Source organism: Oreochromis niloticus, linkage group LG8 (assembly GCF_001858045.2).
Source record: "Oreochromis niloticus isolate F11D_XX linkage group LG8, O_niloticus_UMD_NMBU, whole genome shotgun sequence".
Taxonomy (NCBI): Eukaryota; Metazoa; Chordata; class Actinopteri; order Cichliformes; family Cichlidae; genus Oreochromis; species Oreochromis niloticus.
Genome location: NC_031973.2, coordinates 3,291,714 through 3,318,787, shown reverse-complemented (window position 1 = coordinate 3,318,787; position 27,074 = coordinate 3,291,714). Strand labels below are relative to the sequence as shown.

Genomic DNA, 27,074 nt, shown 5'->3' with positions numbered 1-27,074 from the left:
TTATTCATAATGTGAAGTGCTGATGTTGATATTTCGGCATTCTTTCCATTGAAACATGAAAATGTTAAACTGGAGGATGAATAAAACTGTTCTAATGAGCATAACCTAAAGCCACAACTTACCTTTCCCTCTAATCCGAGTCCAAATAACAAACACATCAGACTGTGTGCTGTGCTTAAAGAGAAGCTCTGAGTTTTGCTGCCCCTGAGAACTGCCCGCTTTAATATTAACATCAGTCTTGAGCTGGAGGAACAAGCGGCAGTTACTTTAATCTGTGTTTTCTCTTCCTCGCTGCTCTAGAAGGCACCAGTGAGCTGTGCCATCATTTAATTAAAAGTTAGACAGTGGAGGATGCTGTAGTGATGGCCTCATTTCATGGAAGGAAGTGAGCAAACTTTCAAGCTTGCTGCTGCCAGAAAACACCCAGATCCATGCTGTATGCCATGCTGCATCTTGAAAAAGGCAGATCTGTGTTTCACCTTTACCTGATGTCACTTGTTCTTGCCAAAGCCTGATTCCCATGAGAGCCCTTATGATGCACAACAAGAATCTGGCTGTTTAAACATGCTGTTGCCCTCTGACTGTGCTAAGGCTAGTCAGGAGGTCCACAGTACTTGCTAGCATACTCAAAAGGTGAAAACATGGCTGCTCTCGTGGGAAAGTTAATTTGCCAAGAGATCAACACCATGAATACTGCATGAACAAAGCAGCACCACAGACTAGACCAGTTCAAGCATCATTAACTCAGACAGCCTGAATCGCTAATTACTAAGGAACATGTGAAGAAGTTTGAGCCCCTGCTGAGTAGAGGCATGTGTTTAAAAAAAAATCTGCTTATTGTTTTCCTGAAACTTCATAGGAATCTGACTGTAACCCTGTTGAAAAGGCTGGTGTCTTTAATACAAATTAGCAAGGCTTTAGATGAAACAACATGAGATGAAACAACATGCGTGGCAGGAAAGGAGAGTCATCTCAGCTGAGACCGGAGCTTTCACACCCAATAATACATTAAGGCCCAGAGGGAATGACAGACTTTGTCCCTGTGCTGGCGTTCCTCATGCTGCAGCTGAACCCCCCGTATCGATTTTTGGAACGACCGACTTGGCCGCCCCCTTCATGCTCCAGCAGCCATCCACTGCAGCAACACTAACAATTACACAATAATTACCTCCCCTGCTGCTCCCACAGAGCAGCACGGGGCGACTTCTTCAGCCTTTATATGTGCTGCGCAATTAGCCTTTTAACCTCTGATACCCTGTTTTCTTTGCAGTATAACGATAAGTTAAAATCACATTGTGCATGACTTTATGATATATGATGGCCTCTCTTTCCGTAAACATTTTTCCTGCATCACAAGTTGTGTAAGTTGGACCAGAACTTCTCTCTAAATAGTATCAAGTCAGCTAACAATGACCATAATACATAATACAGGGGAGGGGAACTTTTAAAGGAGCGCTGGGGACAATACATACTTTGGACCAGTGCTCTGTTCAAACAGCAATAGCTGATGTGACAGAGAAATTACTTCTACAGAGATGTGTGAACCCCTGTTTTTACCCAGTGCAGCTGCAGGTAAGTACTTGTTTTGTGCTTGACAGGCTGTCAGCAGATGAAGCCCCATATTCCCCTTTCCACTGTGAGTTTAATTTGATATCTTAAGTGCTGACAACACATATAAGCTTCAGAGGTCCATCAATCATACATTCAACATATTGCTGACACCCAAATATACAAACAGAAACAAGTTTGTGTGACATTTGAGTAAGCAGCAGACAGCCAGCTGTGGAGATGCCTAAATCTGCCTAAAACTGACTTTATGACGCTGCAGCTGTAGCAAAAGCGATTTCCGGACTGAAGCCAATTAAGGCTAACCTATAAAAGGCTGCATACGTGTGCAAACGTCAGCTAAGAAGCATAAGAACATAAAAGGATATCATCTTCCTTCCCTCTGCATCCTCACTCTCTATCAGCCTCTCAGATCACAGCAGCTAACAGCAGCATCTCCTGTGCAGGTTGTATAAGAGGGCACGCCCACCATGTGTCACCGCAACACCTACAGATGAGAGCGCAGAGACTTGCACCGTCTAATCACGCCTCCGCTCAAGCAGTTACCGGGACACGAGAGAAATATGCCTCACTCAACCCATTCACCTGGCCTAGATATTGTCAACAAATATTATGCAACGCCGATAAGTGCAGCAACTAATGACACAGATAAATTATTAAAAGTTGTGGGAGTGCATTGAACAGTTACAAAATAGATGTAGCCAAGCTCCTTTTATCATAATGCTTGTTTTTGTTTTTTAATTAAACTGGTGCAACACCAGCGATCACAGCCATGTTAGCTTTGGCTAACATGGCTGTGATCATGTTATATTGATGCTATAAAAATAAAACTGAATTTAATTTACAGAAATTTAAATCTAGCATGACATAAGCACTTTTTTATGCATTAGCATCTATTTTGCTTCTATTGCTTTGTCAGACCCTTCCTTTAGGTGCAACATCTCTACAGAGATTCTTTGATTTATTAGTATATATTTAAGAGTTTCATCACTTCTTTTCCCATAGACTTTTTATTTGGGTTCTTAAGATATTTTGTACACATTTTAGAGTCAACATTTAAGCAGCATGTACAGGATAATGCTTGTTACCCAAATCATCAGTCTGGTAGGTCTAAAACCCACATGGCTTTATTTTGTCTACTCTACTGGAGAGTAGACAAAATGTTACTATGTCTGTTGGCATCTATTGGTGAGATACTGTTTTATGATCTACACTAAAACTCCAGTCTCAATTAAAATTTGTGCGTTGTTGTCTGAGTGGTAACATTCGCTATCTTCATTTCCCCTCAGAGACCGGATACACAAAGCACGAATGCACGGTCGGGGGCCACATCCCATTCAGCTCAGCACGTCCTATCCCATCAGCACCGGCAGCAGTCACGGATTACTAGGCGCACTGAGGCTCAAATCCCATCAGGAGGAGGGAAAGCATCTGTGAGCCAGGAGGAGCCGAGTGTGTGGTAGACTGAAGAGTCAGCACGAGTTCACTAAAAGTCTCTGTTGGCATTTCGAATTTTGACACTGCTGAAATAAAGATGGAATGAATTATTTGAAACAGACATTTTCACCAGAAGCTGACTGGCAGGTTGTCTGCGCCGGATCACATTTTCTTGGCACTGGCAGTTGTAGCCATGCTGCCATCCATTTTTTAAAAGGGGTCCTGCAGATAGCCATACAGATACTAGTGATGCATAGACATCTGCTTTTTTCTTTATTGATCCACTGAAGAAGCTGCACACATTTACTTTGACCGACACACACACTCACACACTGACCTGCATCTCCTTGTCCCCATATTTGGACGGGTGCTTGCTGCCCTGGCTCTTCCGGCGCAGTTTCTTTAGCTCTGCCTGGCACTTCTCCAAACTCTCCCCTTTGCTCTTGTGCTCCATCTGGTACTTCTTCAGTGCAGCCTGGGGGGGGCAGCACAAAGTCAGCAGGGGCACAGCAGTGCTGCTCGCATGTGTCAGCATCCGCAGTTGATGTTTCACACTGACAGAGGCAGACATTTATTTGACAAGTGGTCAGCTTCTGCATCACTGAGACAGGAGAACTGAAGGAGGTTTCTTATTTCTCCTCCTCGCTCCCAATATTTTGTTTCCTGATTGGATGTTTTTCTTTTCTTTGTGTATCACATGTATGTATCACAACATCAACTGTAGTGTGTTCACGTCAGTAGCATGCATTATGTAATATGTTCCTAACAACTTAAAGGAACATGCAAATCAAATTAAAGCATTCATATGCAAATATATTTGAGTGACATTCATCCAAAAGCCCTCCAAGGGTGCTGATAAATCCTTTGTTTAGTATTACATGATGCTCTGGGGGCTGATTCCAAACACAGATCACCCCAAATAAATTCCTCCACTTAATTTTGTTCTTTTTGTGCGAAACTCTCCGGTTTCGCAGAATTTCTCACTATTCACGGGACGGAATAGGATGTGATTTATGTAACTTGCTGCAGTGGTTTGGATGAAAGCTGGCGGAAAATTAAGGAGTGCATTTTGTCTCCAAGCCAGTGATTTTATGAGAATGTGGTTCATACTGTATTCCACATAAATTCACTCCTATGAGAGGTCCAACAGGATGTTTGATTCAAGCTCGTGGTGGGGCAGGTGTCCTGTTACATAATGAATCTGAATATTATCCCATCAGAATCTCCTCAAGCAGCAATTCTTATGACAAGTGGTTTTCATAAAATTCCTGCAATTAAGCCGGGATCTTTTTTTCCTTAAAATGAAACAGAAAAAGTTACGAACGAATGTCCATGAAATGCTTCAGGAAAGCATCAGGTAGAAATAATTAAACAGTATCATTGTCTATGAACATCTATAACATTTTAGAGATGAATGATATTGACTGAATCAAGTAAAGGCGAGCTGGTGTCCTCCTGAAAAGCTATCAACGTGTAGGAAACGAGAGAGTCTTCTATTAGCGTTGCTTTGGTCTCCACCAGTTTCTCCAGGTGGTTTCTAAACCAGTCTACAGCTTTAAAAAATACTTGTTGTGTGCTGTTGGAATCAAAGTGATGAGTTCAAACTAAACAGCAACTGCTTAGCTAAACCAAAACAATAAGCTAGAAGAGGCTGAAAAGCCCATTAGGGCGGCACAGTTTAGTGACTTGTGAAGAAAGAACTCTCACATTTAAGTATCGCGCGTCCAGCTCGACCTTCTTCTCCAGCTCTGTGAGCAGCTCGTTGTGGAACGACTTCAGCTGCAAGACACAGAAAAGCCTCAAAAACAATGCAAGAAACAACAAAATGCACTGAAACCTCAAGCAGTCACATGATCAACCACAGCGGATTATTTTTAAAACAGGAATGTCACTCATGAGTTAGTGTTGGTGCAGAGGAATGCCTTGAAGTGTGAGACTTTTACAGTTACAATGCAAATAAAGGAGGATGTCTGGCAGTGCACACCAAGTTTGCTGCCAGTGTGCACGTATAAGCTGAGAGAACACTAGACAGTATAGACTGGATTCTGCACATAATATACTGTGACCTTCCTTGTTTCCTTTGGATATGTTCATATAACCAAAGTTATATTTAACTTGCTGAGAGTCAGCACTGAATGAAATATTTGCATAAAAATGCAATATTTGCTCATTTTCTAATCTGCATCTTGTACCACTGCACTAAAAAAATATCATCATTACCTTGAATCTTTGACACCTATTATCCAAAAGATCAAGGATTCCAGTTTCAAAATACCCTTTAACACAATTTGCATAAACATTAAAGACAGGATGCTCCTCGCTGTTTCTTTTTGTTGACTGAGCGTTTCCTTCTAATGTTGCCACAATTGGCCAATTTACTCTTTGCTGGATTCAAATAAAGACCTTTTGGAGAAGTGAAATGAGAATGTTTTCAGTCTGTAATGACTGTAATTTACATATCAGAGTATCAGTAAACAAACCATAGCAAATAAAGAGAGTTGCTGCCATTAGAAACTGGAATTACAGTAGAAGCTACTCGTGTACAGTAGGGAGTGTGTCTTGCTGGGTATTAAATGTTAAAATATATCGTGTGACTCCAAAGCAACAAGCCCACAATCCGTCTGGCTCGAGGCTTTAGAACTGCTGATTTTAGCAACACCAACACCACATGCTCACCATCTCCTCAAGCTGGATCTGGATCTGTCTGTGCACTTCAGCCATCTGAAAGAGCACATCCCCTGCAGAGAGAAGACAAAGAAAGACAATAAACAAAAAGAGAGAAGGGAGGGGAGGGAGAGAGGGAAAAAAAGATAGCGATATTAAATCATTCAAACTCTGTGTGAGAGCAACACACATCGTGCAAAAAGAGAGACCATGCAGCTGCGCAAAACAGATGAGAGACAGGTGTACGGTGTCGAGGGAAGAGGACGAGGCAAAGGACAAAATGAGACATCTCGTGATATCGACGAAGCAGACGAAACTCAAAACAGTGACAAAAATTAAAAGTGCACTCGAGAAATATGCGCTAATGAATGAAAAATGAAAAATAAGAGCGTTAACCAAGAAACCTACTGAAACTATGTGGATATCCTTTTTACCAAGAGCTTACAACACTACTGCTAAGAAACACACAGGAACAGCATGGTAAAAGAAAAAATCTTTAGTATTTCATCCTTGCAATAAGACATGTATTACTACAACATAACAGGGGGAAACACCAAAAAGCAGACCCCAGAAAGAACTCAAAAGCTAAAAATAGAGAACAAAACAAAACACAAAAAACTAAGTAGAAAGTAAAGGATGATTCATGCAGCCAGGGAGGTGCGCATTGTTTTAAGATACCTACATGCTGCCTCTTCTGAATACGCAATGCATTGTAAAAAAACAAAAAACAAAAAAAGGAACAAAAAGATCTAGTTTGAGCAAAGAACAGAGGGATAGAGACCTGAAGAGACAGTGACAGATCAAACTACCCCAGAAAAATGAGACACACAACAAGATTTCACACAGAAAAACACTCAGACAGGCAGTTAGTCTGACCCTGCCCTTACTTACAAACCATCTACATGCTCTCCTCATCACCAGAGCTCAGACGGACACTGGATTTTTCATGCAGATGTTAAGACTGACTAAAAACTGGGGTATTAATTTGGTCGTGAAATTTATTATTTAAATGTTCGTGTCGGCTTCTTGTTTGTCAAAGAAATACTGTCCAGCGTATGGAAATCAACACACGTAAATAGGGATAAACTGATATACTGGCCATTTTGATATTCATCAATAATTTTGGATTGGCTACATATTAAAAAACTGTGAAATTACAAATTTCTTTTTAAACATATTTTTATCTGAATCCAAGCACCTTTTAAAACATCAGCCCAGATCAGTGCATCCCTGTTTGTATGCTTTGTAAATTCTCACATTTCAGTATCTGCCTCAAAAACCCAGCATCAGTGAAGCTCTACAAATAAGGTAATATACTTTAATACTAAAAAGTCATGTACTAGTAACATTATATATAACCTATAAATGAAAGGAAACCTAATATTCTCACATCCCATAAGAAAATAATAGTTAATCATCTATGAAAAAAAACACATCTCATAGAACATCCTGTACATGTACTGCAGTTTCTTATTGCACATCTACCATAATATTTGGAAATACAGAAGTTTTTCTCTTTTCTTAGACAATATAAGGATATAATATTAATAATATAAGACACTAAGTAAACCACTCTTGGTATTTTTATGAAAAAGCCCAAATGAAAGTACATCTTACAGCTGCAGCGGCACCATAAAGCACCCGATTTATTCCAAATGAACCCACTAATATATATCAATGTCACTCATCTGCCTCCTGCATAATGCATGCTGACATTAGATAATGTTCGCCGCTGCAGCGCTGACTTGAAGTGAGTCTGAGCGAAGGGTGTACGCGAGTGTGTTGGTGGACCTGTGGACACCGGACAGTGGACAGTCAGAGGGGACACAGAGAGTGGGCTGCCTGGACAGGATTAATGGGCTTAATGGAAGTGCTGTGGTCATGCAGATGAGATAGAGGGGATTTAGGAAAGGTCGGAGCAGGAGGAGGTGGGGGCAGAGGTGGAAGGAAAAGAAGTTTATATTTACTTAAGGGGACTGGACTTAAGTCTGCATCCAAGCTTCTGCTAAATAACTTGAGTATTTCAGATAGACGTATAGCAGCTGAGGTCACTTAAATTCTCTTTAATAATAGTAATATCAGCCTTTTTCTTGCCTTCATTTTTTCCTACTTTCTCCTATGCTTCATTTGCAACAGCTTCTGCCTGTCACTGTCAGCATAATAAAATAATCTTATTAGTCCTATAAAACACACAAAGTAAATGGTTTCTGTTTTTTGCTAATAGCTATCAGAGCCATGCAGCACATTCTTCTTTTGTAAATTTGCTGTCACCAGTTTCTCAGTAGAAGATTTTAACTTGTGCAAGACGTCATCCTGGCTGCCCTTTAACCTCACACAAAAATTCGATGTCACACATGAGGCAAACCTGACTCATGCGTGCAGAACAGAAAGCCACACAGGGGAGTTTAGCCCACAGCCCTTCTCATCCAACGCACTAGCTTACTTTAAAGCCTCCTGCTTCCACCCATCTTCTTATGAAAATGCACTGAAAGGCTATAACGCTGTGGAAGTGTCTGACTGCCGGCAAACAGGGCGTTAGGGCCAGCGAGGCAGATAAATGCACTGATGTGTACTTTCAAAACTCTCCTTTGATTCTTGGAGGACACCCAACGTACATTCCCATCCCATCCATTAATAAACAGCCGCTGGCCATCGACAAGCGACGGAGACCGGGCTGAACTCAAGCACCTCCATCATACACAATTGCACCAATGTTGATTTCAGCCAGAGGGGGGTAGCAGAATACTGAAGAGAGGGGGTAATTAAAGGGGCATTCGTTTCTAGAATATAACAAAATATCAGATTCTTGGGGAGGATTCAACTTCCTTGTTAATCCATTTCTATTATTCTAATTTCTGGCCATTTTCCTTTATATTTCCCTCTGAGAAAATATTCAGAATTTCTCACCATATATTAGCAGAAAATGTCCAAATAGAGAGAAATGAGTGTGTTAAATCACCTCTAAAGGCCCGCTTACTTTCCCTTACTATCTGAGGTAGCCCTCAGACATTAGTTTCCATACTTCCTCCCTCACTGCCAATAAAACTGCCTCTTAGCTGGTAATAACATTTAAAAAACTGGCCTTGGTCATATTTCTGGGTTTTTAAATAAGTACCTGCAGGCTAATTTACGTTGTTCTTCATTGTCCCTGAGGAGGAAGACTTCTCTCTGTGATTCTCCTCCCCTTGCAGGTCAGAGTTCAGTCTCCACATCAACATACTGAGAGCATCTCACTTTAACTTTAGAGACATTCACTTCACTTTAAACTTCAGAGCAGCAGATGGTGACTGAAAGGTCGCCCTGCCACCAGCTGCTGAAGCATATAAAAATAAATACATCCTCGTTTGAGCTTTTATGCCTCCAAGGGCAGTTCTGACTGATAACAAGCTGGCATGAGAGTATAACTATCACCACAATGTCTGCAATTTAGTTTTAAAAGACAAGCAGCTGAACAATGAAGCAATGCATATGTGCCAAAAACTGCAATACCTCTAATGACCACTCGAGGCAGGCTCTAAAAGTGAGTTGATCCCCACAGACTGTTACGTTTAAATATTCAACTTTACAGCAGAAATAAGCAAGTTTACAGCCTGCTGCTAACAACTGAACCACACAGCTTAACTACATTTGTGCTGTTAGTGCCTTTATTGGCACTTTTATCAAATTATCTGATAAATATGCTCTACTGAGAGGTAGACCTTCAGTTACGGTGGTGTTCTGGTGTTTTATTTGTCAAGCAGCACAATAATAAACAGCAATACACTATACAGTGCAAAGCCAACAGCAGATCTCAGTATGGCTGCACTGATCTTCTATAAATAAGTAAAATTTGAAAGGCATCTCCTGATCCATTTGCCAAAGTTCAACACTATAACAGCCAACGGGAACAAGGGTCAAAAAATTAAAACCAACTTGTAATAAAGAAGTAACTGCAGAAAAAAAACTGTTAAAGAGCCAACAGGTCTCACAGTGCTGCTCTGTGGCTTTGACCCACAGGCTTTTCACCTGGAAAATCCCCAAATTCCTGGATGTTCTTGTTTAATTGCACCCATCTAATCCAAAATCTCTCCACCTTGCATTGTGAAATATCGGACTTCTACCCGGCAGAAGTAAGCAGCTTACTGTTAATCAGAGCCGATCACAACATCTGAGGCTTAAAGGGGAGAAAAGCACATTGTTGTCAGCACTCAGCACACGCAGGTCCAGATCAATTAAAGATTAAATACACAATCACTGCTTTTGTCTGCAAAATGTTCTCACAAACCAAGACTCAAGCAGGCCACAACTCACAGTTAGTCGCATTGTCTTCCTCCTAGGATGACATTGTTACTTCACGCTATTCTTGGAAAAGTTAACACAAAAGGACACATCTAATTAACAAATGAAAACCTAATGCTCAAAATCAATTAAGTGAGATTCAGAGGTTTACAGCACACATGAGAAAAACATAACAACTCAACAGCCTCTAAACCCATCATAGATGGGCTGAGAAATAATGACTCATAAATGCTGAGAAACCAAAAGTGGAGTAAAGTTGATTTTAGAAGAAAAAAAGCAGCAATCACAGTTCGCTCAACACCCCAATGACTCAACTGCCAAACCACACTCTGTCGGTGGATATGTGTACAGTAAGAGCAGTTAAGACTGCAGGGTGGGAACAAGCCCATTATTCATTTGGGCAACCAAAGGGCAGCACTAACATCTGGGTTTATTACCCCAGCTACTTTTCCATGCAGCTCCTGGGCTTTAAAGAGTGAGAAGGAGGGAGTGAGCCACAGTTAATGGCCATATGAAGGAAAGTGTTTTATGTAGTGTGCATCTCTGCAGGGACTGTATTATAGAAGGCTGAAAGCAAACAAGCAGCTCTAATCCCCAGAAAGCTGCAGTGAAGGGAGTACAAGGTGCTGCGGGGAGATTTGTCCTCCACAATGCCACATGATTGACACCGTTATTGTTGTGCTCTTCTGGGTCTTTAATTTTGCTAAACGCCGGCTGCATCGGGGTGCATATAAACACCCCCGAGAACATGTGCAAATTTCCCCAGAAGTAGTAACAATGCCTGATTTAGCATTCAGATTTTAAGTATCCACTTGACAACAAAGTAATTACAAGTTTTTTTGTTGTACTCGCAGTTAATCAGCATAACATTTGGTGCGTCTGTAGTCCAGCTATAATCCTGCACTCCACCGGCAGTAAAAACCCAAGCTGACATGTTAAAAGCTGTCACTGCGTTTCATGTTATAAATTACAATAAGGGCAAAAATCCCGCTGACGCGAGTGTAAACATGTCGTCTTAGATCTGGGCTGTTTGACGTCTTCGCTTCTGGAGTTTATCGGAAAGAAAAATGAATCTTTAGAAAGCGCGATCGAGCTACAGGAGATCGATAGGAATGACTGGCTATACATAATCATTACGTGGTGGCTGATGGGGTGCTAAATGAAGAGTGAGCATCTGTGGCAGAAGATGCAAGCTGCTACTAAGACGCAGGCACAGAGTGGTGGATGGGATTTTGACAAATCAACAGAGACCCTGGCAGGTCAACACAATTCTTGTCATCTTAAATCATTACTTCTCACCTCTAATTGTTTCTCACAGTGAGAAATGAACAAATGAAGAAAAAGAAGATATATTTGCTTTGTGTGCTTGTATAGAGTTAGCACACTGAGGCACAGGAGACAGTGGGAATCAGGGTATAATGTGGATTTCAAGCCTACAAACATCTCTTCTTCCACTAAATGGGGCATTGCTTTAAAAAGGCATGGCAGATGAGAATTCATTGACAGCTTCACGCTACAGCTTGGTGACAATAAGTTAATAATGAGCTGACAAGTGCCACTATGTTCGGTTTTGAAATAGATAAACACGCAGAAAGAGAAAATCCCACAAGCCTGGGAGGAGACAGGCATCAAGAGCCTAACAACAGCTTCCTGTGCGAAACAACTCGCATGTATGAAAAGTGTCCGTGCGCGGTGCCTCAGATCAGAGTCTCTATTATCAGCATCATTAAGTCACCATTTGGCCGACTACCCACATCAAGGACAATGCGACAGCTCAAGGACATTTTATAGTCCAACACATTATTAAAGCCACATTACCATCCCATTAGAGACATTTGCTAAATTAATCACTACACAATCCCTCGCTGATCTCTTTTTTGTCAGTTGACTGGCACCCAAAAAGACGTCCAGCTCACTGTTGACAAGACAGCTTGTTTTAAAGTGCTGATGAATTGTAGTGGGTTGTATTAATGAACGGCAGGTGGAGGTGATCAAAGTGCTGGCGCTCCGGCCTGTGTGCTCACTTGGCAGTTTGGTTTTGATTTGCCAAGAGACTGGGTGGAAGCTGCTAATGAGCCGGGAGCACATCGCTTCCTGTCTCGCCTTCCTTGCTCTTTCTTCTGCATCTCTCTCTTCATCATGTCTCTTGTTTCTTCCTCTTTTTGTTTCTCTGCATCCTCCCTCACCACCTGGGGTGACATGAGGACAAAGGCTGGAGCAGTAAAGGGAAGCTAAATTAGCAGGGCAGCTCTGCTCTGGTGATGTCCGGACAGAGGAAGGATAGTTTGGTACCCAGTCGCAGATTAGCCACTTGGGTTTTCGGTTGCATAACCAGCTAGGGGAAAAAAGCTGACAAAAACTGTATCTTAAGCTCTTTTAGAACACTGCATGCTTTGGTTCTCTTCTAATTTAGTCCGATATATTGAGGAAGTGAAAACAAAGCCAAACAAAGTGTAAATCATGAAGCTACCAAACAGGACACAAGCAGGAGTCTCCTGGCTGACAAACCTGTGCATTTTTTAACGACTGGCAATGACCACAAGAGGGTAGCTCCAAAATATTTATATAGTATATATTCCGGAATATATATCAAATATTATTTTTTTAATCACACATAAGTTTGGATTTTGGTAAGGCTTAAAAGTTGGTGGCTCAGCTGTGCTGGCAGGTAAACATTTAAGCCTCGCCCGCCTTGATCTGTAGTCACGGGTTTTGGGTAGTGAATGAAAGAATGGGATCACAAATACAAGAGGTGGAAACAAGCTTTCTCCAAAGGATAGCTTCCAACTAACTTGGCAACAGGGTGAGGAGTTCAGTCACTCTGAGTAATCAGAGTAGAGCTGCTACTCCTCCACATCGAAAGGAGTCAATTGATGCGGTTCGGGCCCCTGACAAAGATTCCTCCTGGGCAAGGTGTGCCAGACATGCCCATCTGGGAGGTGGCCTCGGTGTAGACCCAGGACATGCTGGAGAGTATGCACCTTCAGTTCCCCTGAATAAGCTGGACGAGGTGATTGGAGAGAGGGAAGTCTGCCCTTCTCTTAGGTTGCTGCCCCTATGCCCCGTCCCCAGGTAAAAGGAAGAAAAATGATGGTTGAACATCCAGCAGCTAAAATGCTAAAGTCAATTCTTCAAAATGTGGAAATTTCAGTGACTATGTCCATCGTTTATGTGCAGTGTAGAGCATTACTCAACCACGTCCCCTACCACCCAGCTCTTTGCACTCTTTAGAGCTTTAAAAGAGGACTGAAAGACTAAATTGCTGCATCTGGTTCATTAAAGTGCCAAAGGACACCTTAATGCATCTCTGCAACATCAGTAGTATCTAAAGGACATCTAAAGGGCAGTAGCAGACACCCTGGGATGAGATGGGATGTGTTTACTTCATTATGTACTAAGACCTTCAGGAGAAAAAAAATTATAACTCTCCACAGAAAAAGGAAAACTGTCCTTGCTTCGGCATGAAAGCAAACACTAACCTAACCAATTTATCATCCTGTACTGTGTCCCTCATCATTCCAGTTGGGTGCAAACTCCAGTAATATCCTTTCATTTTGACTTTGCACATCAAGCAATGGTTCAAAATGCTGCAATCAATGATTTTTAAAGTTATACACGGTCATAACCGTTTCCGGTTTGCGCTCTGAGATGTTGAGGTGACAAGGCCGGGGGAAAAAAAAGTAAGAGTGCTCCCGCTGCATTTTCTCCCCTCTATGCAGAATGAATGCTGGCTGAATTCAGATTGGAGCTGAAGCTCAGGGGAAATTCTGCCTTTGCTGGATCAGAAAAATGAGGGTTACACTGGGGTCAACAGCTTTTCTTTCCCTTAAGCTGAGCAGCATGAGATTTCAAGCAAGACACATTTGGAGGGACACCACTTGTGCATATTATGGAAGAATTTCCCTAAGAGATGGCCTTAGAATGTCACAAATGATGTTTTCATGTCCCTCTTTATGAGCCTTTATTATTGCTTTCATCTTGTTTTCTCTACCTCTGCTTCAAAAAGCGAGTGCTCATATTTCTGCTGCTGCCATCCAGCTGTGCAGCATGAGAGGCGATTCAAACCACTTCCCTCTGCAACACTAGGTAATTATTTGAGAGACAAATGAGGGGAAAATTATACAGTGAAATTTGCTGATGAATATTGAACCACAGGAAGGAAATTTTTTTGTCTTTCTGACCCGTCAGAATTACATTCTTCCCCACCGTTGCCTAATTGAGTCACTGATTGCATCTAGCCCCTGTTCCCATTTGTGAAAGCGTGCTATCCTTTAACAGTATATTGGCTGAAGTGGAGAAATATGCCTTAAAGGTCGACACAGTCCTCTAATATGTGTTGCAATGAATTAATCAACCAAAGGGTAATTGTTTCCTGGACCTTAAATTTGGCCATCTAAATTAACCTTAAATTGATTTAATGAGATGGATGTTATGCTACACAGTGCTCAGCCCACGGCAATGAGAAGACATGGGATAGATTTTAATTTGATGAATAGGAACAGAATGAGAGCATAAATTATGTGGATATACTACGATAATTTGCTCACACTCATCCCAAGCAAGAAATATAGAAGTGAGCTGGAGTTCTGGTGGAAGATAGTCAGGAATCATGAGGTCTTTGTGCTTACTATGGAATTAAACAATAATTAACAGGAATATTTCATGAATAACAGACACAGAAATATAAAAATCTACCTAAGAGCTGATGTATAGTAAAAGCGCTATAAATCAGTGCTCATCGGAACATTACCATGAGAACGTGCTGGAGCAGTTTGCAGAAGACTGTGAGAAACCCGGGATCAGAATCTCTGCTGGAGAACATTTTGTGGCTCTCTCTGCACTGAGGGAAGACTTGTTAACCGATGAAGTTCAGTTATTTCAAGGTCTTACACATGAGTGAGGAAAAGATGGAGCGTGAGCTGGACCGGTGCGGCATCAGCGGTGATGTAAATGTTCTACCAGAGAATCCTAGAGAAGACAGAGCTGAGCCGAGCTGAGCCAGAAGGCAAAGCTTTTGATCTACCAGTCGATTTGCGTTTGAACCCTCACATATGAAACTGTATTTTTGCCACTGGCTGTCCTCAGCCTTAGAGACAGACATCCAAAGGAGGCTTGAAGCTCCTGCTCTTTCATGTCAGGAGGTGACAGCTAAGCTGAGGAAGTTTGAACATCTGAATAGGACGTCTTCTCCATTTGGATCTCATCTCCATTTGCTGCCACCCCAAGCAGACTTTGTATGAGCAGAATAGTTTTAATGAGGTCATCTTTTATAATCCTGCTCTATGTCCAACCTGTGCTAAGAAGTATGTGAAAAACCAGAGTAATGATGAGATTTTAAAGTAGATTTTAATGACAGGCACAGACGCATAAAGTGAATAGAATGCAGGTCTGCTGATTTTAAATCAGCTGTACTGCAGGAAACAATAAAAGAAGCCAAAGGGCTGTTTTTCCTCATGCTTCCAGCAGGTTTTGTGTCTGAGCACAGACCTGAGCGAGTACAATCCCTGCCAAATGCTGCATTTGAATGGCAGAGACCTTATATGGACAAAGGGGAACCGGAACTGCAGGAGCCTCCTATTTTTTTGCTCACAACCATGCCCATATTTAGTATACGGAAGAAGGATAATGTCATTTTCATCGATACTGACATCACCGGCAAACCATGTTTGGGCTGTGGCTCGCGCGCCGTACTCCGTCTCTCCTCCTCCTTCAAAGCAGCTCCAGCCGATGCGTTTCACTTAATCTATTTTTAGAAATGTGTGCAGAGTCGGCGTGTTCTCCCAGGGCTGCCTGAGCTCCCACATCAAAGCGGGGGCGTTCGCAGACACAGAGCGTAGTGAAAGCGGAGAGGATGAGTGGGATGACACTCCACTCTGCAGTCATGGAGTATCTCGTCTCTCCTCGCAGGGAGTCATGCAGCAGAGCGGTTGTTCAAACTCTGACAGCATCGCGTAAATTAAGAACAAGTGAATGAAGCACAGCGATGCATCATTTCCTCTTCCTGTGCCAGTTTCTTATGTGTTGTTTAGCACGTATGACACCACACGGTCCATCTCTCCATAAATGAGTGTCCCCGTGTGGAGATGTGTGTCAGTTTATTTTAAGGCTGCAGGAGTGGATAATAATCATGTAATGCTTTCTTGCTTTTTAGTCAGTTTGATTATGGCCTGCTCTGGCATGTGAGGGTGTATGCTTGTACAATAAGTCTATTTATGAATATGTGTTTGTGTGTTGGCAGCTCAAGTCTACTATTAAACTGTTCCCATGTCTCCGCAGCTGCTTTTTAACTGACACACAAAGCTGCCAAAGTGTTTAGTTTAAAAAACACTGTGGTGAGCATCTCTGTGTTAGAACTTCTTTTGCAGTTTGACACATTCATATACCTCTGCTGTTAATAACTGGTGCTGAAAAATGGGTTGAAAAGCAGACTGAGGCTTTATTATGAAACATGCATTAGTCCTTATTACATTTTTTTGTAACGCTATTCACGGGTAAAGGCTGGATTAGTTCAGCGACTCGCGCTCAAACAGTAGAGGCGGTCTCCCACTGATCGCAGCTTCAGCTTCACTCAGCACATTGAACCCATGATCACTTCTGATGCATCCATCAGTGTGTGAACATCCATATACTCGATATAAACTGCTGTATGTCAAGGATAAACGTCTTGTATGAAGAGATGATAATGGCTTTTGGTGTAAAATGCTTAAAGTAGGCAGTAAGGAGAAGAAAACCATGACACTATTTTACCACGTGTCACCAGAAATCCTTCAGTCAGCCTTTTTTGGTGTATGCTTTAGCATGTGAGCTGACACACCAAATCTAGAACATAAAAAAACTCAAACTATGTGTAAAGAAGCACAGATTTAAGGATATTTCAAGGCTTACATTTTGCTTTTTTTATAATATGAGTCATTTTTTGGTGATAGTGCCAGAAACAGAACAGCAAACCCATTTAGAAGCTGGAGGTTTTTAAGATGTTCTGCCTCTCATCTAAGAGGCTTCTTCAGCTCTAAAGAGGTAAAACATCTTTTTGGGATCTCAAAGCTACCATGAAATGGATAACTGGGAATATACACAGACAGAAGTTTCAGTTAGGAACAAGTTCCTTCGCCAGACTGATGCCAGGCTGTCTGCACAAGGAGTCCTACAGCACTTGTGGTACTGGTTGGAAGTTGCTGCCACTTGGGGTAAGGTGCAGGGTGCCTTTTAAATCAAACCACTAATTTTCCTATCAACAAACAAGCAATTTTCAATGCCTTAATTTAACCAAGTGGTTTTTATGGCTGACTTACCTGTGACTTAGCCCACCTCCACCCTTTCAGCCTCCTCAAGTGGACTCTGCAGACCAACTTAGGACAGGCAACCAGTATTGCCGAGGTGCCACTGCTAAAAAATGCCTCGTGCTTAACAATTAGGCACAAACGCCATCTGACAAAGTGGATTTCACCATTTACAATTACAGGGCAAGAAAAACTATCACAGACTGCAAACGTCAGCCTCAAAGATAAATTCACAATTTCATTAAAACATCAGATCTTCCATAAACACGGCACTTATAGTAACTTAAAGCTGTTTAATAATGTCTGATATGATCAACTTTCATTCCCACTTTTATTTAAGAGGAACGGCAGTGATCCATTTAGCCTGGATAAGATCAGCGTTGCTAATGTGTGAGCCAATTCATCAACAGTCCAGTGCTTTTTCCATCCCACATTACATTTTTCTCTTTGACCATCAAGGTCAATTTCTCAACCCGACTCCACTCCCCCTCCTCATTTCACCCTGTCACATGCAACTCTCCATCCTCTGCTCATGTGCTAATGCCATTAGCTGCTGTTCATCTTAACGCGCTGTGATTAATTACATTGTTTCAGAGAGTACAGTCGGAGGTGGCGGAGCCTTTCTGCAGATTTCACTTTGAGAGTTCAAGCAGTTGTAGTCCGGCCCTGTTACTTCAGCTCCACGGTGCCAACACATTTTCTCCTCAACAAAACCCAATTAAAGGAACAATTACAAGTTGGACGATTTTACAAATCTGCCTTCATTCCTCATTAATTATGAAGTGTGTGGTAAAGGCCTGGATGAGTGATTATCCCCAGCAAACACGCACAGAAACTCACACACACAGTTTTGCTTATCTGGGATTCTGTGCTCGTGGCTCCGGTCACAGCTACAGACATGTGCCAGCTGAGGAAATTTAGTTCAGTCACACATACACGCAAACACACAAAACCAAATGCACAACCCTTGTTATCTGTTAATTAATAAGCTGGCAGGCTTGGGAGTTTTTCCACATTATGCAGCAACAATGGTGCTCAGTGTTTCCTCCGGCTTCTTCTGGAGCAAAACCAGCAAAACCGGCAAAAGGAGGCTGTTTACTTTATAACGTATCACTGAATTGGTCTAATGAGAAAAATTGGATAATTATCTCTCATCGCCCGCTCATGTATTTTTAATAATTCAGTATTTCCAGAACGCGTTCATATTTGTCTACTACTATTACAGAAAAGAAAATCCCATTGAGACACTGTCATCTATGGATTAACCAGGAGAACTTTGATATAAGTTGCACACTTCATACCGAGTGACTGCAGAATCATCCACAAACTACATTTTTCTTCTGTTTTCATCAGGTAATTCAATGAAGCTGTGAGGCTTAACACAAGTAATGGAATATGCTAAAGAATCCACAAAAGCAATAAACGCCGTCAGAACGACTCCCCCTCCGCTCTGCACAGACCACAGCCGCTCTGAGCGCTGCTGATATGCAGAGACGGCATCAATCCATTCTGCTCAGCCTAGTCTGTCATTTCACTGGAGGAGGGAGGGAGGTTCTGCTGAGTTGTTAAAGGGCTGCTGAGTCATGGTTAGGCTGCTAGAAAAAGAAACTGAAAAAGAAACTCAAACATGCAGACAAAAAGACTACAGAAGCACAGTCGTGGAAGACAGAGAGCATGAGAGGCAAACAGAAGAGCAACCAAGCTGATGGAAATGGGGATGCAGAGATGGATGATGGGATGTCCTGTTAAGGAGTTTGCACACAAAGTCAAACATCTGCATTTTTTAAAAATTCATCTCTAATGCATGAAAAGCATTCATGTGTACTGCATATTTGCATATTTACACAATAAGTGAATCCTACAAACAGTTGCAAAACACTGTGAGGAACATTTTGGGAGGAATATTTACTCATGATGAAAATATTCTTGGTGTGCAAAGGCCTTTCCTCCTACTTTTAAATGGCTTTAATGATTTATATTTAAAGTTAGTCACCGGCTTGTATGTTTAAACATTCACCCCAAAACAGTGTGATATGAAAATGATTCAAACTAGATAAAAAATCATGGAGGCAAAACAGAATAGATAAAGAAAAGAGCTTTTCATATTGGAGCTCTACCCGGTATTTACTCAAGGAGAGAAGGAGAGGAAAAGCGAAAAGATGAAGCTCCAGAAGAAATGCGAGGAAGCCCCCCAAAAAGGTCCTCACATGAATAATGGATGCAGTTTTTATATCCTCCTCAGTCGCCTCAGATATCTCTGTTTCACACTCCTCTAACCATCTCTTCATCCTTTCTTCCTCCTCTCCTCTGCTGATTCAGGACACGCCTGCTATCTTACATCACATCAAGGTGAAGGAAAGAAGAAGCCTCCGTGATCACAGACTAACAAAGACTCTGCACACGCCCCAGCATGTGACCTGGTCTACAATTATAACACTGCTGTCCTGCTTCATACAGCTGCTATCAGCTAGTTCTCGTCAAACACCAGTTATCACTATAGCTGCGTCTATACCAAACAGAACCAGAGCTGATCCAACCGAAACCAGACGACACGCTGCGTGAGAGCAAAGGGAGCTGGGAAATTTTTATCCTGACAACTTGCTCGAAGCGCCATTCAAAACAGGAAGATTTTTTATTAGCACTGTAAATATATTGAGGGCTTATTATGAATAGAAAGCAAATCCACCTCACCATGTGCGCTCTTGTGAATACCAAATGCCAAACAAATTTGTAAATTTATTACTCGCTCACAGCAGTGCAATAAAAAAGCGACTGGAAAGCCTTTATCTTTCCTGAATGTGAGGAAACAAGGGATTAACCAAATGGGCAAGCTGTGACAATCATGCAGAATTAATTCTTCTCGAACCAGAATGTGTTTCACTATATGAATTGGAGGTGATAATGTATCAAATAAGCTCTGAAGTGCAGGAAAAGACAGGCTAACGCTCATCTTTAAGATTTACACACTGTTCTGAAGCACTTGTATGCTAGAAACACATCCGTGAGTGTGTGTTTGGGTGTGTGTGTCCAATTTCAGGTTGGTCATCAGCTGCTTCTGCCCTACAGCACGATCCCATCCACCATCTGCTTGTGTAACCCCCCGGTACCCCATCAAGGGTGCTACTGCCACTACAAGGACTCACCAAGATCCTTAGAGCCTTGACTTTCGCTGGCCATCTCGCCCATCCGCACCAGAGCGTCGAAGTAGCCCTTTGCAGCATATGTGACACCTGGAAACATGGAAGCATTGGGCATCAGATCAAGGGTGCGGAGTTGAAATGATGTCTTCTTCAGCTCTGCAACCATCCCCTACAACCCTCCCCTCCCCCAGAGAGGTAAGGTTGGGAGAGCGACAGGCGGAAATGGAGACCAGGTGGGAAAAGAAAAAGCTCTATGGAGGCAACTACAGGAAACAGAAATCTCAAGACTGCCAGGTTAAAAAGCAAAGCAAAACCTTTCACCACAAACTACTTTGGAAAAATCCATTTTAAAGGATTAGTTTATCCAAATTACAGGAAAATTATGAAAAAAAAATATTTTATTTGTTCATCTTTCCTTTTCTAATCAGTTTTAAAGGATTTTTTTTTTTGGCCAAAGGCAAAGTGAATAACATCCAGGTAACAGGTTTCCTATATTCAGCCATAACAGACCAACAGCTGCTGCGCAGAGTAAACTGAAACTGAATCACTAAATTTCCAAATTGTGTGAGAGAATTTCCTCTCTTCTACTTATTTGACTTTTTTATTTCTTATTTACCTCATTTATTATTACTTTCCTCTTTTATAATTTACCAGGAGAAACATTTTTAATGCTTAAAAAATGTAATTTTGTTTTATGTTGCACAAAGATCAAAGGTTCTTTTTAAGGTCATAAAGGGAAAAAAAGGTTTCTCTGTTCTGGGCTATATATTGACAACAAGTTTGTTTCTTTTAAATTGTTTCCTCACATCATACAGCAAACCTATGTTTAAAATGTGAAAACAATGCAGTTTTCAAGTAGACATCACATTGCAGTAAACTGACAACCCGACAAATCCTGCATTTTACTGATCTAATTTTTAGGTTTATAGATTTTTAATCGTCATTTTATCATCATCATCTGATACGATCTCTGATTGTGTAGGCAACACTCAGAGGGCTCATATTGTGCGGAAATAGAGTCATGTGACGCGCAAAAGCACACACAGAGCGGGTTTTTGGTTTGGAGAGAGCCGCAGAATCATTTTTATGTCTGCTACTTTTGTTTATTTGATTTTTTTTCTGGATACAGTTCCAAAACTAAATCATCCATCAGTTACCCTGACCTGTCATCCTGTCATCACATTCAGGTGAAATATCACCTCCCATTTAAACTGGCCTAGTTTATGAGAGAGAAGAGACTGGTGATGTTTTGTCTCCAGATGCACAACATTGTAGTGATGAAGACTTTGAAGATCTGTCTCCTAGTAGCTCATCTGTCCCTCGGTTATTCACTCAACCAGAGTCAAAGGAGTTAGTCCAGGCTCAGTGAGAAAAGCCTCTCGGCTCCAGGAACCATCGTGACAAGGATCTTATTCCAGTTTTTGAAAATGATGATGACTTTGTCTATTGTGTCGATGTTGAAGTTTTTATTGTTTATTTTATTGTTTATTTTTGGGTTGTGAGTGTGATACAGATGAGTGGAGGATGTTCAAAACTCAGCCTAAAATGTGTCCTACTGCATGAAGGCACTTTGCATCCGTCCCAAAAGGTCATTCTGTGTATTTATTTATGAAACTACACCAGCTGCGTTGGAGAAGCTGAAATACAATCAGCACAAATGAAACATATATGAAAAAATATAAAATATGAATATTTATATTGGGGGTTTTTTTATTCAGTGCCATGTAAAACGAATAACGTGAGGGCATTTTAAACATTGTTTACTAAAACCTGTTTGAATCTGCTCAATAATGCCGTAACGAACTACAAATAGAAAAAAGAAAGCTAATGGAACTTGTAACTTATATGCAGCCGCTTGAGATTAATCTTAAAACAATCCAAAGCCAATTTCCTAGTTGTCTCGATAAAGGCATGAGGCACCAAACGGTAAGTTGAATAGATACAAATTTTCTTCAGGGCGATTATCAGTGTGTGAAGTTATGATTTTATGTGACGTGTCACCCTCGCTTGTCCAAGACAAATTTCTCCCCAGGGAGACAATAAGGACTAATCTAATCTAATCTCATCTAATTTAATCTAGACCAGCAGAGTAATGTTTCTTCTCTATTTTAATAAACTAGCTGATTGAGTTAAATTACTTTTGGTGGTTCAAAACTCCAAGTTTGTCCTTCAGATACAGGTTATAAATGTTTTAGTCTAATCAAATTAACAGTTATGAATCTGGACCCTCAGATTTTGATTTAAACCCAAATGCTGTAACAGTGCAGAAATAGTAAGTAAAAGCACCAAGTACGTGAACAATAGGTTTGCTTTTTTGAATATGTGCCATTTGATGCACTTGAAATTTACATTACGACAGACAATAAAAATGATTTGCATGGCATAAGCAGAAAAAATAAGTATTCTCGTAATTTGGATGAACTAAAGCTTTAAAATCCTAATGGCACCTCACATCTTTACAACCCCATACATAATAATATGCTGACAAACCCTTTCACAGCAGTGATGTGTAAGCACTCTACAATTCAAATACTGTCAACCATTATTCTCTACAGTGTATCGCCACAGAAGCCGGGGACACGAGCTGAGACACGGCGGTGACTCAGGGCTTAGAAATGAGGGCCAGACAGCCTCAGGCAGCGGTGACGGTGAATTAAAGCAGGTCAGGGGTTAGCTACACAGGGAGTGAAAGTCATGATGACAGAGGACACATGCCCAGTCAGGATATACATATGGATGAGCGCTGAGTTTATTACAGGGCCGTCATGTTGATGAGTGTGTTTTGAACTGCCAGAGAAGGTTCATGCAGAATCCCAGAGAGAGAGCAGGAAAATGACAAGTATTCATATCTCCGCATGGAAAACAATGAAAATCTATTCACATCTAGAAGTCCGTGGAGACACTGAGCTATGCAAGTTATTGTTCTGCAAATTAAGACAGCGTCTGGCTTCTCAGTCTGGACAAGCACTTAACAATTTCATTTCTTCAGTAAGACAATTTTATGAGGACTTCTTTATGAAAACCATGAATAAAAAGCCACAAAAGTCTTTACACAGCAGTGCAACCCTCCTCCGTAAGCTATGACAGTGACAGGCCAAGACCCTTTTCCGGCTTCTCTGAAGCCTGGCTTGAGTTAAGCTTAGGTAGGATATGAGTGGATGCGAAAGCAAGGGGATGGAGGTAAGGCTAAGACGGCTGGGTGAGCAAGGCTAATTTAATCGATGTGCAGAGAAATCTCAGCCGGGAGGAGAGCAGGCCCAGGTGAGGCCGGATTAGCTCCAGGGAATGCTTTGCTTGTCTATCAGCTGGAAAGTGACAGAGAGGCACAGAAGCAGGAGAAAAAATAAAGAAGAAGAGAAGAAGAAGAAGGCAGAGGACAAGGAAAAGGAGGACCTGCCTGTAAAGAGGATTAGAACAGTGATATAAAGCCAATCCAGAGCAGAGCAGATGAAACATCAACAAGGTTTAAATCAGCTGAGGTTGGTGACACGTGGCTCATGTTAATGTCATCAATTTCAAAATCAAGCTTTCCACAACCTCAATCAAGTCTCCTCTCACATTCCTCCACAGAAAGCAGACAAATCTGATTCAGCTCAAAATACACCCAAACATCTCGGTTATAAATGGGCTAAATTTGGAAAAAGACAGCTCTTGATTACAGCTTCAAATAATCTTCTGTTTTATGGTAACTGAACCAAACAAGCAGTTTAAAGATAAACTGAAGTTACTAGTTTTTAATTAACTGCTTTTGAAGAAAAGGTTGGCCATTACTAAATCACAGAGCCATCAGTAGACACATCTTTGTACTCTTGTAAGCTTAAATGTTCCACTGAGACCGACGATTTTTCAGTGATGTCACCAAACAAGACTGAAATCTCAGTCTCAGCTGAACATAGCCCAGTTTTAACCGAGACGTCTTCCTTTTATTTGATTTCACACATGTGCTCTCCTCTTTCTCCACAAGCACAGCATGTTCCAGCCGCACAGCTCCCACATCTCTGCTGCAGCCCTGCACCACGCTGCAATTAAGATTTTAATAAAGAGAGAATTTGGCTGAGCGCGACATCCCAAACCACACCGCCCTCATCGAGCCCAGAAAGCAGACAGTCGGCTTCCTTCCTGCATCATTCTGGTCCTCTCAGTCCGCGGGGATGTCAAGCTGCCGCCCCAGTTCTAGTACGGGGAGGGGCTGCACTGGCATTTTTCCTATGACAATAGATGCTTGCTGGGTGCCCAGCCCCACTCTAAACTCTGCCTCTGTGCCGCTGCTTGGCATTGATGAAGTGTAATCCCCACTCAGAGAGTCGCAGGGCTATTTTTAGCCTTATCTATCAGACTAGAGTGAGGCCTTCTTTATTGTTCTTGCAGGCTGCCGAGTCTTCCCTGCATTTCCTCTCTGAGCACACAAAGGAGAGTCCAGCTCGAAACTGCACACAGCATACCAAGCAAGTCTGCGCCATCATTGAAAATATGATACGACCCCGATAACCTCCTCTTTCTCCTCCTCCTCCTCCTCCCTCCACAGAGTGACATCTAAGAGCAGAGCTGGAAGGTTTTCTTATCAATAAATGAGCTCAACATGGTTGGAGGCGTGTGTTATCTAAAGACATATACTGTACAAGGCATCAGTACAAGCGTTATCGGCCTGACCCGGAGGCATGAAATCTCTTTATCCATGCTGACTGCGTAGCTTTAATTAATCAAAGTTTGTGAAGTTAAAGAATAAGCCACTGGACATTCTCCAGGATAACAATAACTGCTGAGAATTTCTGAATTTCTGTTTTTGTGAACATTTGTCTCACAGTCTTTTCCTTCTACCTTCTCCTTTTTTTCAAAACATTTTTTTACCCAGTCTTGTCCTGAATACCGGCTCTGCTCGTTCTCATTTCTTGGGCCTCATGGGGTGGGGGTACCGTTATTCTCACGACTCTCCCTGTTCCACTTTGCATTGGCTAATGCTCCACTTAGCTCCCTCTGGACATTTCCTGTGTTTTGTCTTTGACCTTGACTGAGTTTATACCTCAGTTTCACACACCTCCCTACTCTTTGCCCCCCACGCACACACAATCACACACAAACACACCAGTACAAACCTCAAAAAGCAATGACAAAGGACAAAAAGGTAAAGACGGACGTTAAAGAGAATGATGAAAGGAACTGCTGGTGGACAGAAAGGAGGAAGACACCACAGTGGAACAATCACAGGACATCACAGCACAATACTGAACGTCTGAATAAGATCTAGGCACAAACTAGTGTGTGTAGTTTAAAAGCTTCTGATGGGGATTGTAAGCTTGGCATCAACAACACTCTTAACGTGAATATCTGAGCCATCGTCACCCTAAAGCTAACCAGACTCGAGGTAAATCAAGACGATACAGAAGCAGCGCCAAGTGTCGGGTCAGCTGGCCCTCTGCCTGGACGACTGGAGGAACGAGAGACAGACGAAGACAGACGGTAAACAAGAAATGGTTGGTGTACTCACTGGTGAGCGCCTTCTCATAGCTTTTTGCCATGGCTATGAAGTTCCGTAAGCACGGGTTAAACTGCTCCATGATGGACTGGAAAAGGAGGGAGAAAAAAGAGAAGGTATGTTTGGTTAGAAGCAGGAAAGATACGATACAAACACCGACATGAGCTACAGTGACAGAGCTCTGCTCTTTACTGGGGCATGAGCGTGCGCACACACACACACACACACACACACACACACACACACACACACACACACTCGTAGACAGAGTCAACTGAGCCAACCACGAGGAAAAGGAGAGCAGAGGATTCATTTCAGGACTCCGAGCCTCACGATGAGGATGGATGGATGAAATAGAGGGAAAGAGTCACTGAGGGAGGGCTTATATTTGTATGTTTGTGTGTGGTGCTTTTTCCCCTCAGCTCCCCTGCTGTATGAATTAAAAATAAAACCTGGTTTTGGCCGCTGAATCCTTCAGCTCAGCAGCAGACCTGGACCCAGTGCCATTTCCCTCTGTCTCCCTAACACTTGCTGAACTCTGGCACACTGCTCCTGCTAATTGCTTTTGTGGCCAAAAATAACACAAAATTTCTAACTTTTCACCAGCGGTCATCAAGTCTCAGAGGTCAGTACCAGAAATTCAGACAAATGAAATCAAGACAATTATCTTTGGACCCAAAAAGCCCCACTCATACATTTAATTAAATTGAATAAGCTTATACCATCTACAGCTTGCAGGACATCAATAATACTTTTTCAAATAAAATATTTATTAAAACTACAAAGAAAGTTTTCTAAAATAAAATAAATAAAAATGAATGATTCCTTATGGTGCCATATACACCCAGCAAACATTTTGAATTTTTTTCCACTTTCAAATAGTGAAATATTTATTCACTTATGGGTAATTTTCAGGTTAACCTGTTAAAATCTACGGTGTCATCTGCAACTCTTCTAGGGCTAGGGTTGGGTTTTATTTAGCCACATACCAAATAGGAAAACTTTCACAAATTAGAAAATGTTAACTTCTAAATGAAGCCTCACACATTAACGATGTTTCCAAGCAAACAAATCAAAGCAGTCGTGGCTGTTAACCCAACCGAAAACCCTAGAGGGTCAGTGTTGGATATTAAGAGGTTAATGTCCAGTACTTTAGCTGCTCTTTGTGTTCAGCGTTAATCATCCTGATCACAGACGGTACGGAGGGTTTACCAAAGCTTCTTTAGCTGGAAGAAG

At 41.7% G+C, this 27,074-nt stretch overlaps 1 protein-coding gene across 11 annotated transcripts in view; it reads right to left on the bottom strand.

Annotated features, from left to right (window-relative positions):
* Positions 1-27,074, bottom strand: part of baiap2b (BAR/IMD domain containing adaptor protein 2b) — a 76,137-nt gene that overhangs the window by 25,179 nt on the left and 23,884 nt on the right. For 7 of the 11 annotated variants that reach the window (XM_005453641.4, XM_005453642.4, XM_005453640.4 and 4 more), the window contains exons 2-7: positions 25,851-25,926; positions 20,369-20,455; positions 6,350-6,361; positions 5,680-5,741; positions 4,711-4,782; positions 3,341-3,478 (exon numbers count right to left, since the gene is read on the bottom strand). In XM_005453641.4, the coding sequence (XP_005453698.1) occupies positions 3,341-3,478; positions 4,711-4,782; positions 5,680-5,741; positions 6,350-6,361; positions 20,369-20,455; positions 25,851-25,926 (447 nt within the window). The remainder of the gene's footprint in view (positions 1-3,340; positions 3,479-4,710; positions 4,783-5,679; positions 5,742-6,349; positions 6,362-20,368; positions 20,456-25,850; positions 25,927-27,074) is intronic. The other 4 variants (XM_013273403.3, XM_005453643.4, XM_005453645.4 and 1 more) reach the window with 3 other exon arrangements.